The 13431-nt window shown below is 33.3% G+C and overlaps 1 protein-coding gene and 1 long non-coding RNA gene across 3 annotated transcripts; one reads left to right on the forward strand and one right to left on the reverse strand.

Annotated features, from left to right (window-relative positions):
• The first annotated feature begins 1024 nt into the window (after positions 1–1024).
• si:dkeyp-69e1.8 lies at positions 1025–9632 on the forward strand. Of its 2 annotated transcripts, none has more exons than XM_005163905.6 (4): positions 1025–1252; positions 1397–1499; positions 4285–4424; positions 6605–9632. In XM_005163905.6, exons 2-4 carry the CDS (start codon positions 1406–1408, stop codon positions 7373–7375), a joined length of 1005 nt encoding a protein of 334 aa, XP_005163962.1. In that variant the 5' UTR covers positions 1025–1252; positions 1397–1405; the 3' UTR covers positions 7376–9632. The 2 variants fall into 2 exon arrangements, with proteins under 2 accessions (XP_005163962.1, NP_001120992.1); NM_001127520.1 differs by having other exon boundaries at positions 1083–1160; positions 6605–7789.
• A 1147-nt stretch (positions 9633–10779) lies between these two features.
• On the reverse strand, positions 10780–13404 carry LOC141381200 (uncharacterized). The gene is made up of 3 exons (XR_012400993.1): positions 12869–13404; positions 12498–12676; positions 10780–12389 (listed from the first exon to the last, which is right to left on the reverse strand). It is a non-coding gene; the product is annotated as an uncharacterized lncRNA (long non-coding RNA).
• Positions 13405–13431: the final 27 nt, after the last annotated feature.

Here is a 13431-nt window from a genome sequence, read left to right on the forward strand (position 1 = left end):
TCTGGTTTGTGGACACTGAATCAAGTTTATTTTGTACATTAACATAACGAATATCCATGCAGCACTTGATTTTAACCTGTATCCTGTCACATTTGCCATGCAAAAATAGTGGAATGTGTGTGTATGTGTGTGCATGAACTTTGTAATGACATTATGTGTGACTCATCATTGCAGAAAGGCTTGAATTAACTCCACAACAAATACATGAAATTATAACCATTGGGAAAGTTCTTACTGTACGTTACAAAAGATCTGCTTGCTTCGTGTCTGTAACTATGCTGTTTATCACGCAGCCAAGGCGGAGATTGAGGCACACTCTGACAGTAACGTGGGAATGGTGGGCAAAGAGAACTAGCATTAAAGGCACAGGCAACAAAAACAGCTACGTTGTGTTCAGAGCAGAAAATTCCAATATTCTGAAAGGTATAATAAATGATAGGTGTTTTGAGCTGAAACCTTACAGACTGATTCTGGAGACACAAAAGACTTATATTAAATATGGAAAAGGAGAAAAATAGGTGCTCTTTAAAATATAAAACTTAAATATAGAAGTCAACATCTGATGCTGTCTTGAAACTATTAAACAACACCCATTACGGCCTAAGGCAATTTTGAAAAACTATTTTGATCCACTTCACTTCAAATGTCGACTACTGTACACACACATTGTATCTATGAGTAAAAAATAAAGTCATTAGGGGTTAATAAGTGCATTTGTAAAGCCTCTGCAACCAAGAAATTCCTGTATTGCAGCTTTACCAAGAATCCTTAGTCGTTCTAAGAATAAGCTACACTGTGAAATTTGCCTATAGAAGATAAAAAGTGAAAAGATAAAATGACAACAACATTGACCAAGCAAATGTGTAAGTTATCAGTAGATTTAAAAAAAGAAAACAGCTCTTAACTTGCTCTGAGTATAAAAGCACTATAAAACTAGCCATTTATCCACAATGGATGTGAAAACCACACACAGACACACCTTCAAGAATTATTTGTAAAAGAGGAGTGATTCAGAGGCAGAAAGAGCATCACATGTTCAGACAGAGCCACACAGCCGGCAGTGTTTTGCTTGAACAGCAGGAGGAGAAACAGGAAGTGCAGAGAAACACAGAGCAGCTCAGTAACATACGGTACTGCTCAGACCAGTCTTTCTCTTTAAGGTAATTCTACATTGCACATATAAGTTGAACACTCATCTTTTAGTGTGTACTTGTGCTGTTTGGAAGCGGTTTACCCAGCTGAGCTTGGTGAAGTAAGTTTGTTGTGGTTTCTCTCTGCTGACTCATCTGACTGGAATCATGTCCTCCATTTGCCTCTTTTCTACTGCTGTAAGCTTCATAAAAAAGACGACTCATTGTCTGTTGCTCAATGTAGTTTTCTGTTGTTTTCTTTGAAGGTGCTTACTATGGAGGGAAGTAAGACTCAAGATGGAATTCGCCAACAAGAGACAGAAAAAATGCAAAGCAGTGGAAGAGGGCACACAGATACTGAGGAAAGAGGTCTGAAGTCATTTTGATTTGAAGAAGTTTACTTTTGCTTGACACAAATGGTTGTATTTGTAAATGCTTGTAAATAAGTTGTCATTTAATAATATGTCAATAACTCAATTTTGGCAAAAATGTCAGATAGCACCTTATAATTTTAAGGTAAAGACTTTTTAATACTTATAGTAAAGTGTTTATACATTGTGTCTAATACTGAGCTTTTCTTTACATACATACACCATGGGAATACCATGTTTTTGAACATTTCTATTTTATACCATATTTCTAGACGGGTACCATGGTAATACCTTGTTTTGGGACATGGTATCAGTATCATTCCTACAGTTTTTCAACCTACAACGTGGCAATATTGTGTTTTCCCAACTTGTTTCAAAGTGGTCTCTTGTTTTTCGAAATGTTTCATAGTAATACCTTGTTTTGTAATGCTTTCTTTAAGTACCTTAGGGTTTGTGTTAAAGTTGTTTAATGTGTCTTTATTTTGACTTGAGTAAATCTAATCAGTTAAGAGTAGGGGTGCCCACATTTTTTTGTATGAGAGGCCCAAAATAAATATCTTTAAGAACCATGGGCCGATAAACATAGCAAACTATTTAACATTAAAGTTGCTGTGGTTAATTTCCTAATTAATTTCATAAATATTTATAAATAAATGAAAACATATTAATGGAAATCGTATTAATTATTAAATTTCTTAATTATAACTTTAAATTAAATAACATTTATCACAAGTGGCAAAATCTGCGTTAGCCTTGATTTGCTCACCAAAGTCTCTGCACTGTCCTCTATCCGTTGGGTGACAGTATGTAAATTTTAAACTAAATCTGATTAGTTTACACCATTGAAATTGAAACATTTAATGTTTCAGAATTGTTTTGTAGCTCAGCAATGAAACAAACCAAAGGTTACATTAAATTTGAAATGACAATCTCCAATCATCCCTATCATCCTCCCTCTCTTCTCTAATGGGATGGGGGGCCAAATCAAAGGTTACCAACCATGGGCCAAATGTGGCCTGTAGGCCCTAGTTTGGGCATCTCTGGTTTAGATTAATTATCACATAATGCACATTAAAGGTTTTTTTCTGTAGTGCACATAAACATCTTAGAATGATTTCGGAGTCACACTTTACAAAAAGGTTTCATTAATGTATTTACTAACGCGTTACTAATATCCAAATTCATGCTTGTTAACTTAATGCACCATGAGTTAGCATTAACTAACAATGAACAACTGTATTTTCATTAATAATCATTGACCACATAAACAAATACTGTAATAAATGTATTGTTCATTCATGTTAGTAAATGCATTAAAAAACATTAATGTAATCTTATTGTAAATTGTTACCAATGCCAGTATAGTATGTTGTGCTACATGTGATTCAATAATTATCATATTTATTTTATGTTGTCCTTCAATAATTGCGCATCTCTGTTCATTCCTTTTTAACCAATCAGTAAAATGAAACTTGCAAGAATTAAAGGATTCATCGTAATTAAAATATGAATTATATTTGAAACACTCCTATTTAAATTAAAATTTCTGTAATATAAATGCTGACTTCATTTTTAATATGCAGTTCATTTTGTTGTAAGATGCAAAAAAAAAAAAATCTGTTTAGTCTCTAGGTGGCGCTATTGCATGTGAATGCAATGAGCTAACTGCACTGGCTTTAACTGACGTTTTCTCACACTAATCATTTTTTTTTATAGCTAATGCATTAGTTTTTATATATTTAATTGGACATTATAATTTATTTAATGTATTAAATGCATAAACATAATTCACACACACATAAGTCACTTTTATTGGTTACTCCACAACTCTAAATCTTTTTTGTTTCACTCAGTATTTCTTTTAACCTAATTTCTTTATATATTATTATATAGACATTAATATTAAATCAGAAATTGCTATGCATTCATTGTTCAACTTCAGAAAAAAGGATTTGTGTAATGACATCAGTTTACTTATCCTGGTTCTAGTGACATTCAAGCCATGTGTAGAATTACAAGCTGCAGAAAGCAAAATATATTTAACTGCTTATAACAATGCATCAATATTTGCTTTGGTAAACCAAGATTTGTATTAATTTGTCACACTATTATGACCTTGATTTAACTTTAAAAGTCACTAAATGAATCATGCATTTTTTGAACGATTTATTAAAATGTAATTATTTATTTAAATATGAACAGTCAAGCCTGAAATACCCAGACAAATTCCGACCAACTTTTTTGTTTAATTGTAAATAAAATGTTAACTCATGTACATGGTCCTATCATCTTTTGGAAGAAGCCTGCTAATTTCTAATCAGAAAAAGCTTGCTGGTTGAATAAAAGTAAGTTTAAAGTATTCTTTAAGTCAGAATTTATAAATTGTTTAGGGCTTAACTGTAAGTTGCAATAAAATGTAATATTTTAGTTTTTTTTGTAAAAATGTACTTTACATTATATTCATTTCTAAACACACACACACTCCAACATTAAGTATTCAAACATGAAACTTCACATTTTGTATATTGAATCTAAAGTGAAAGCAACAAATTCCATTCATGTTAATGTGCCAGAACTGTAAAAAAACTCTTCAGTGGTTAAAAACCTTAATTAATAGATTAGATTTAAATAAATTAATTGTCTTTTATTTATTTAATATCTAATTAACATAAATATTTGATAATAGTGTAATAAGCCGCTATTTAGAGAATAGACAAAATAAGAGTTTTCGGAGAATGTGATGTCTGGGTTTAATAATGCTGTGTTTCTGTCTGTGGTTGTAGAGTTGAGACTGGTGCTGCTGGGTTCAGTGGGTGCTGCGAAAAGCACTGCAGTCAATGCCATCCTGGGCAGCCCGACATCCGAGTGTGAGACGCCCGATGCTGACTGTCAGAAGAGACGTGCAACGCTGGCAGGGCGACAGGTTTGTGCCTCGCTTCAAATACTGAGATGTTGCAGAAATGTTGCACGCACTGACTTTTTGTATATCTTTGCGTAAATAGTTTTTATAAGTGCCATCAAGGCATGTAAGTGATTTAGTTTGTGATTTTGCATTTTAAAACATTTCAGAAAATTGTACTTGTGTGACATTTATATTTAGTGTAATAAGCCATAATAAATTTCTTTCAAATGTAACTGACTGTAATTGGGTTGGTTAATTGGTTTAGAAAAGTGCATTTATAAAACCAAGAACATGTGAGAACACTAGAGAAATTAAATGAATTTTAGTTTTATGGACAATAAAATTTTAGCAGAGGTTATATTTGTCTAAAAACATGGGTTTCAATATTAAAGCTTTGGTTTAAATATGAGAAACGTATTAAAAAAATAAAAATGTACATGTGATCGTTATGTTTACAATAAGGTTAACATTAGTTACAATAGAAAAACTGCTCACTGTTAGTTCATGCTCAACTAATCATTCATTAATCTTACATTTCTTTACCTACTTATGAGCAAATCCAGCGTTATGGATGTGACATTTTCTGGAAAAACTTAAAACATAAACTCACAGAAAAAGTATATGTCAGCATTATATTGAAACATTTTTATATTTTCCAAAAGAACTAACCACAGAGTTATGTGATCAGAAAAATATCAATCTTTAAACGTTTTCTTTGTATTTTAAAATGAGGAAAATAAAATATCGATGTGATCAAAAAAAGTCTTGAGTTTACAGTATACAACATACTGCACAACCCAAGAAACAATGCTCAAAAGAATGAGAGTTGGCTGGCTAGAACAAAAATGACTGATTTTTATTTTATTCTCCATTTTTTGCATTATGGATGTGACATCTCTCTGTTATTGATGTGACAGATGTGAAAATGCCACTTTTGTGACTTTGGTAAATCAAATATAATTTTTTGAAAACACTAACAGACATTTTCGAGTATTTTTGCAGTACTGTAAAAAACAAGCCTACGCAAATGACCTAGAACCGATTTCGCAGTTAATTTTTTCATGACATGGTTGACATTTGCATGGAATTGCTCATATACATTAACTAAATCATAATTAACTTTATTAATTAAATATTTTTATTACTGACATGTTATTAGTATAGTTACATAAGTTACAAAACTTATTAGTTTAACTTCTGATTAGAAAGATCAATAAAAACTGTAACAAATTAATTTTTCATTATTATTACTATAATTATTAACGCATTAACAAATGTTAATTAATGAGGCCTTAAGACTTTTATAGGGATTTTAAAAATATAAAAACTATATATATATATATATATATATATATATATATATATATATACACACACACACACAGTGGCCTAATGTCATTTAAATTCATCTAATATTTAATTATATGTTAATATATACATGATAATAAACTATAACTATAATATAGATAAACACCTAGCACGAAAGATGCCACTTGCACTGTTAAAATGACTGCAGTTTGACTTTTTTTTTTTAAATATTTTTTTATTAATTATGGTTCATGCAATTTGGATGCTACACTCAAAAAAATGACATTTGCAGTTTGTTGGAACTACTTATACAACATAAGATGAAATAACACAATTCTTCAGTTTTTTGGACAAGTTAATTGTTTTATGCTTAATCTAGAATATAAAAAACTAATAATGTAACTTAATTCCTTCATGTTGTACCAACACAAATCATTTGTGTGGAAGCCCAGCATTTTTATACAGCGTAGAAAGATGCTTCAAAATTCATTATTATTATTATTAAAATTATTGTTATTAATAATAATTTTATCTTATAATCATTCTACATTTTTATATGCAAATACATATATTAGTACTCTCTTATTTTAAAGTAAATTAAATCCTTGAAAATATTCTTTTGGGCCACCATGCATTGAATAATATACTGACACAACTCTGATGAATAGTAATACTCAATTAAAATAACAATGATAGCCTAATAAGCCTATGGATAAAAAGTCGACCAGGTGGTTACAATGCCTGTTAAAGGGGCGTTTACTGAATTGTATCCAAATAAAATATATCATCATTCCTATTAATACTTTTTTCTTTAAAATCTGTGTCTAAATGGACCTATTAGTGCTCTTGGTAAATTTAAGGGTGATTTTTCTGACTGTTTGTTTTCTTCCCAGGTAGCAGTGGTGGACACACCTGAGCGTCTGTGCGTAGAGCGTCCTGCTGAGGACGTCCGCCGCCAATTTTCGCTCTGTGCTGCTTTATCGGCCCCGGGGCCTCACGCTTTCCTGCTCTGTGTTCCTGTTCACCGGCACAGCAACCTGGAGCTTCAGATTCTGGAGACCATCGAAAAAGTATTCGGCCCTGAAGCTGTGAGCAAACACACAATGGTGCTCTTCACCCACATGGACCAGCTGCCAGAGGATGTTCTTCTTAGCGAGTTTCTCAGTACAGAACGAGTCGATTTATTGGAGCTCGTGCAAAAATGCGGAGAGCGAGAGCATCCTTTGAGGCCAGAGGAGAAAGACAACGTTGAGGAGCTGCTGACGAAGGTGGAACGGATGGTAAAAGAAAGCGGGACACCGTTTTACACATGCCCTCTTTTGCAGGAGGCAGAGAGAAGAGTGAAGGAGAAGGAGGAGGAGATTTCGAGGAGTCGAGGAGAGAGTGATTCTGAGGGAACAAGAGCTGAAGCGGAGAGAAGTGTGGATGATCTCCTGGTGGAGGGAATCACAGAGCTCTGCGTCGCCAAGCCTGAGGACTTGCCATTTATGCGCTGGTTGTGGGACAGTGTGGTCGGGTGGCTTCTGTGGCTGCCGAAAATGGTGAGGGGCAGTACTCTGCTGGGCTCCATTGTGGGGCTGTTCGTCGGGGGGTCTTTAGGAGGGGCCATGGGAGCAACGGTGGGCTCTGTGGCCACAGAGGTGGAGAGAAGGAAAAAGAAATGAGCAACTAAACAGTTTGGTAACAGCTTATTGTATTTTTCATTACATTATAAAATGTTCGCCCCAATAAACAGATCAGTTATTCTTATGCATTCAATTAGCTAGGGTAACACTTTACAGTAAGGTTGCATTAGGTGATATATTTATTAACATGAACAATACATTTATTACAGTATTTATTCATTTTTGTTAACATTAATGAAAACACAGTTGTTTATTGTTAGTTGTTGTTAACTCAGTACATTAACTAATGTTAACTGTTAACAATAACAACTTCAATATGATTTTAGGAATCATTTTTGAATGCTGAAATTAACATTAACAATGCTTGATAAATGCTGTGCAAGTATTTTTTATTCTTAGTTCATGTTAGTAAATACTTTAAGATGAATTAATGAACCTCATTGTAAAGTGTGGTCTAATTAAGTTTTGCATGCTGATAATTAAATAAAATATTTTTTCACCACAAATTATGTTACTATTTTAGAGAAATGCTGAACTGCAACATTGAAATTAAACAGAAATTAAAATTTAAATTGAATTAAAAAAAAATCCAAAACATCATTTATTATTTCAGATTACAATAATGTTTAGAATTGCATATTTTTAGTCTTATTTTGATGTCAATATCAAACAAAATGTATTAAAGTGACTTAGAAAGTGGCTACTTTAACCCTTTTTAAAATTTAAGATATTTTTAAGTAAATTTTGAACTTATCCTGACTTTTATCTACTAAATTATTTTAATAAAAAAGGGAAAATGTATGTATTCATGGTGTCTAACGAGCAAAAGCTTGTGGTTTGAAGGACATTGTCAATTAATTAGTATTTTCTGTAATAATTTTTTTTTAATTCAAGTTTTTTATTGTTTTCTTCATAAAATGATTTTTTAAATAAGTATATTAACAGTAAGTATAAAAACATACATGTACATATATAAACTGTTACAATGATTTTTTAGTCCATATCTTCAGGAAACAATGGCAAAAATGCAGAACATACTTAATTTTTAAACTCAGAAATCTAAATAAATATCAGCAATGCACAAAACAAACCCTTAAACTATTACTTTAGATTTGATACCTGAAAAAAACACTTTGGCTTCAATAAACGCATATGCAATAAATTAAATCATAATACAAGTCGTAATAAACAATATAAATCATAATATATAAAGAAATCATATTTTGAATTGAAATCTTAATTTTATGTTTACAAAGAAATGTTCAGCTATTTGAATGTACAGTAACTAATGATCTGTTAAGTTCTTTTGGGAAATATTTAAAAATCAAAGAGGGGCTAATAATTCTGACTGTGTGTGTGTGTGTGTGTGTATATATATATATATATACACACACACACACAAACCCACAATGATAGCTATTTTTTATATTTTTAATGAAAAATATTATAAAGTGTTACCAAACATTTAAAGAGTATTTAAAGCTTAACACCAAAACAAATATTACAAATAAAAGTATACTGGCTTATTACATGTGTGCACCTTTAGTTTTGCACTAAAGCTTTTTGGCTTTAAAATCTAGACATGATCAGGTGTTTTACATTTAAAAAGCATCACCAGAAGCACCACAGAGCAATGAAGTGAAGATTACTGTCATTACACTGTCACCACATTGCTTTATTCTTCACATGCACAAACTTAAACAAATATGCACAAACATATGCATAAACTTGCGGTATCACTACTTATCCTAAAGCATTTTCTTTGAAGTGAGAAATAACTCTCAGTACATTATAATGTCAGATTTTTTTTGCTAATTTAAACCTCTCTAGATTGAGGTATATATCTGTTTTTAATAGGTCACTGGTGCACTAAACAGCTGCTATGGAACAAATGCATGCTATGCATTTTGAGAACGATTGCATGATCAAACATTTAATAACGTTCTTCATATTAGTGGTTTTCATGTACAGTTTTGTCACTTAATTGGGCTGCAGTTTAAATATTTCTGCAGCTGTTCTGGAGTATGAAAATAAAGCGGCGTAATGGAGTAATGCTGTGACTAATTTCCGTGTTTTATTTATATCTCTTAGCACGGAGGCTTTGCACTCACACAGTTTAGGTCACTGATTTGAAGAAATCATTTATTGGAAAAGTTTAAAATGAGCACATTAAAAAAATAATCTTATGCAAATGTGTGTGGGTGTGTTTGTGTGTGTGTGTGTGTGTGTGTGTGTGTGTGTGTGTGTGTGTGTGTGTGTGTGTGTGCGCGTTTGCGTATTAAACTATTCAACAACACCAATTCTTGTCTAACAATTTTATTTCACTTTTTTATTCACTTTCAATGTTGAATACTGTATACTCATACAGACATGCAGTGTGTGTATGTGTGTGTATACATACATACATAGTGCTCCACAATATTGGAAAAATCTAACTTTGTAATTTATATTGCGATATGAATACAATTTCACTAGATGAGTTGAATAATTATTTAGGAAGAATTTATAATTTTATATTGATTGGGATGATTCTGTAGGGGAGTGCATAAAATATAATAAACAATCTAGGAGCATAGATAAATTTAATAAAGAAAAACATACAATTTAATTAAACAGCCTTTTATTTTTAGTGTCGTTGGACTGTTTTCAGGTATACAGTAATTAAATAATCAAACATAAAATAATACTGCTTAGTCTCTATTTTATAAACAATTTAATAAAATCAATCGCTGTTAATTTGTTAAAACTACAAATGGAACAATTTCTTATGCCTGGATGCTTTTAAAACCCTTAGACAGTCTAAGGCAGGGGTCACCAATCCTGGTCCTGGAGGGCCGGTGTCCCTACAGGGTTTTGCTCCAACTTGCCTGGATGTTTCAAGTATACCAAGTAGGAGCTTGATTAGCTTGTTAAGGTGTGTTTGATTAGGGTTGGAGCTAAAATCTGCAGGACACTGGCCCTCCAGGAACAAGTTTGGTGACCACTGGTCTAAGGTCTAAAAAAAAAACAATTGCGAAATAAATTATAATCCAGACTCAACATTGCGTATACTTGCGATGTGACTATTGCAAATGATCACATGACGATATCGATGCTGAAACGATATATTTTGCAGCCCATATATATAGGGTCACAGAAATGTTTTTTATATTTCTATACTTCCAAATTTAAAGACAAACACTGTACTTTTGTGTTAAAAATATACATATATGAATATATATATAAATTATATATATATATATATATATATATATATATATATATATATATATATATATATATATATGTGTGTGTGTGTTTGTGTGTTCACAAAAGTACAATATTTTTATAATTGAATTATCAAAAACTTTTTTGTGACTATTACATTCATATTAATTGGATAATATTTTACAGTATACTTTCATTTTTTTTACATTAGTAAAATTATGTAATTCATTCATTCATTTTCTTTTCGGCTTAGTCTCTTAATTAATCTGGGGTCGCCACAGCGGAATGAACTGCCAACCTATCCAGCGAATGCCCTTCCAGCCGCAACCCATCTCTAGGAAACATTCATACACATTTATTCACACTCATACACTACGGACAATTTTGCTTACTCAATTCACCTGTACCACATGTCTTTGGGTTGTGGAGGAAACTTACGCGAATGCAGGGAGAACATGCAAACACACAGAAACGCTAACTGACCCAGCCGAGACTGGTATTATATATATGTATTTATATTTAAGCTAATCAGTATATTAACATTTGAATATAAAATATTTTTACATCAATTAATACATAATATAGAGTGGCACCAAAAATATTTTTTGATAGTTATTTAATTCCCACTTTTTCACACTATTTTTGTGGCTTTCAATCAACTGGTGTTGCAATGATTTTTAGTGGATTTAATTCAATTCTTCAAGTCCACACAGGTGTTTCTCATCGCATTATGTATAAATATGATCCACTAACAATAAGCAACAGCAAAAAAATCCAAATACTCTTAATCTTGTACATTACATAAATAGCTTTTCCATTCCACTTAACATCAAAGCCTTTTTTATTATCAATTTACCCCTTTGATAAAGGGCTGGCACGGTGAATCAATGGTTAGCACTGTCATCTCACAGCAAGAAGGTCGCTGGTTCGAGTCCCGGCTGGGCCAGTTGACATTTCTTTGTGGAGTTTGCATGTTTTCCCTGGTTCTGGATTTCCCCACTATCCAAAGACGTGTGCTATAGATAGATTGAATTAACTAAATTTGCTGCAACATATGTATGTGGATGGTGTATGGGTGTTTCCCAGTACTGAGTTGCTGCTGGTAGGGCATCCGCTATGTAAAAAAATATCAGATTAGTTGGCAGTTCATTTCGCCGTGGCAACCCCTGATAAATAAGGGACTAAGTCGAAGGAAAATGAATGAATGACTTTTGAAAAAGTGTGCTGTGCCATCTTTCTTTAAAACAAATAACATTTGGTGATTTTTTGTTTCATAATTCAGTGATTTTACAATGATTAATTGCTGCTTAAGTGTCCCAAAACTGTTTGGGGGCCACCGTATTGTATATACTGTACATTAACTGCCTGCCAAATATCCCATTTCTGTTTGGAATTTATCAGTTTAAACAAAAAGGATGTGTCTCTGAAAAAAAAAAAACGATCTACAAGAAACCCAATCAGTCTGTAGGCTCAGTCTTTTAACAGTTCAGAAGCCACGAGCAGACAGGAATATTGTGAAAATGCTTTTATGCCACTGCAGAAAGACGTCAGACAGACAGATGCAAAGACGTCTCTCTCTCTCCCTCTTTTGTGAGAGAAAGTTTATGGTTTTGACATTGACATAAGTGATAGTCTGCTAAACCCATCCATCAAAAAACCCATCCCTGTATTGCTGCCTTCAGTACAGCAAGGCGTTTCCTTATGTGGGTGGTCCTGCCCAGGGAGAGAGAGAAAGAGCGAGAGAAAGACACAAGCCTGCTCTCATGTTTCTAAGCACAGAGAGAGAGAGAGAGTACAGAGAAAGAGCTTGCTGTGGGACGTACATCTGTCTTCCAGATGTGGCTTTCTGCAGTTGTTTGAAAAATGAAAAAAGAAGGTTTCAAAAATAAAGGAAAATTGGTGCTAAACAGATTTTTATTGTCAGGGATTACGGATGTAGTGCTCTATAGATTACCTTATAGTGGGTTGTGTGTATGAGTCAGCCAGCACTGTATATTTTAACCTCAAATCCATCTTCTTAAAGAAACGACACAGGAATGATGTAGTGAGGTCCCCTGCGTACTTGGACTTGTGGATAACGTGTTTAAAAAGGACCACCTGTCCAAATATTATTCTGTCCTATTGGACATGCGTCTGGAAGAGGAGAGGGATGAGAAAATGAGCAAGAAATGTGTAAAATAAAGCAATGGAAAGAATGAAAAGGAGGGAACTACTATGAATTAATATGAGGGAGAGAAAAACACACACACTAGAAATCTGAAGGGAAAATAATACAGCCTAAAAGTTTGTTCCCTCACATTAAAAAAATAGAAAAACACCACAAACCTTGAGAACAGTTCTTTCGTGGCTATACCCAGATAGCAGGCAGTAATCGGCCCGAGCTCGGCTGCCCCCCGGCGCCTCCGGCTCCGACTCGGCATCGGCGAGTGTTATCCGGGCCGAGTGCGGCCCGCAGCTCGCTCGCGCACATGCGGTTGTGATGCGGCTGTAAAGCACTGGCCCGATTCCGGTCAACCATATCCTGGCTGCTTCTGGCAAGGACTCGGCTGATGGCAACCGATTAAGTTCTTATTTTATCTCGTAGTCTGTTAGCTCCACGTATAATGATAACTTGAGAAAATATTCATGGTACGATAGCAAAAAAAAAAAAAAAAGAATATTTAGTGTGGATGGTCGCAATGTTTAGACGCAAACAAAACAATATTATTTATAAATAGATTATACATGTCATCTAGAGAAAAACTATGTAAAATTCGCTTATTTTTGAGATAGCACGCTCCTGTGCTGACTTTTTTTTTAAAGCAGAAGTTGGTTTCATAATAAACACATGTGTGACTAAACTCATGATCCAAACTCCAATCCAGACGGTGGCGGTAATGCTCCAAAAA

The sequence above is a fragment of the Danio rerio genome, chromosome 3 (genome assembly GCF_049306965.1).
Source record: "Danio rerio strain Tuebingen ecotype United States chromosome 3, GRCz12tu, whole genome shotgun sequence".
Classification (NCBI taxonomy): Eukaryota; Metazoa; Chordata; class Actinopteri; order Cypriniformes; family Danionidae; genus Danio; species Danio rerio.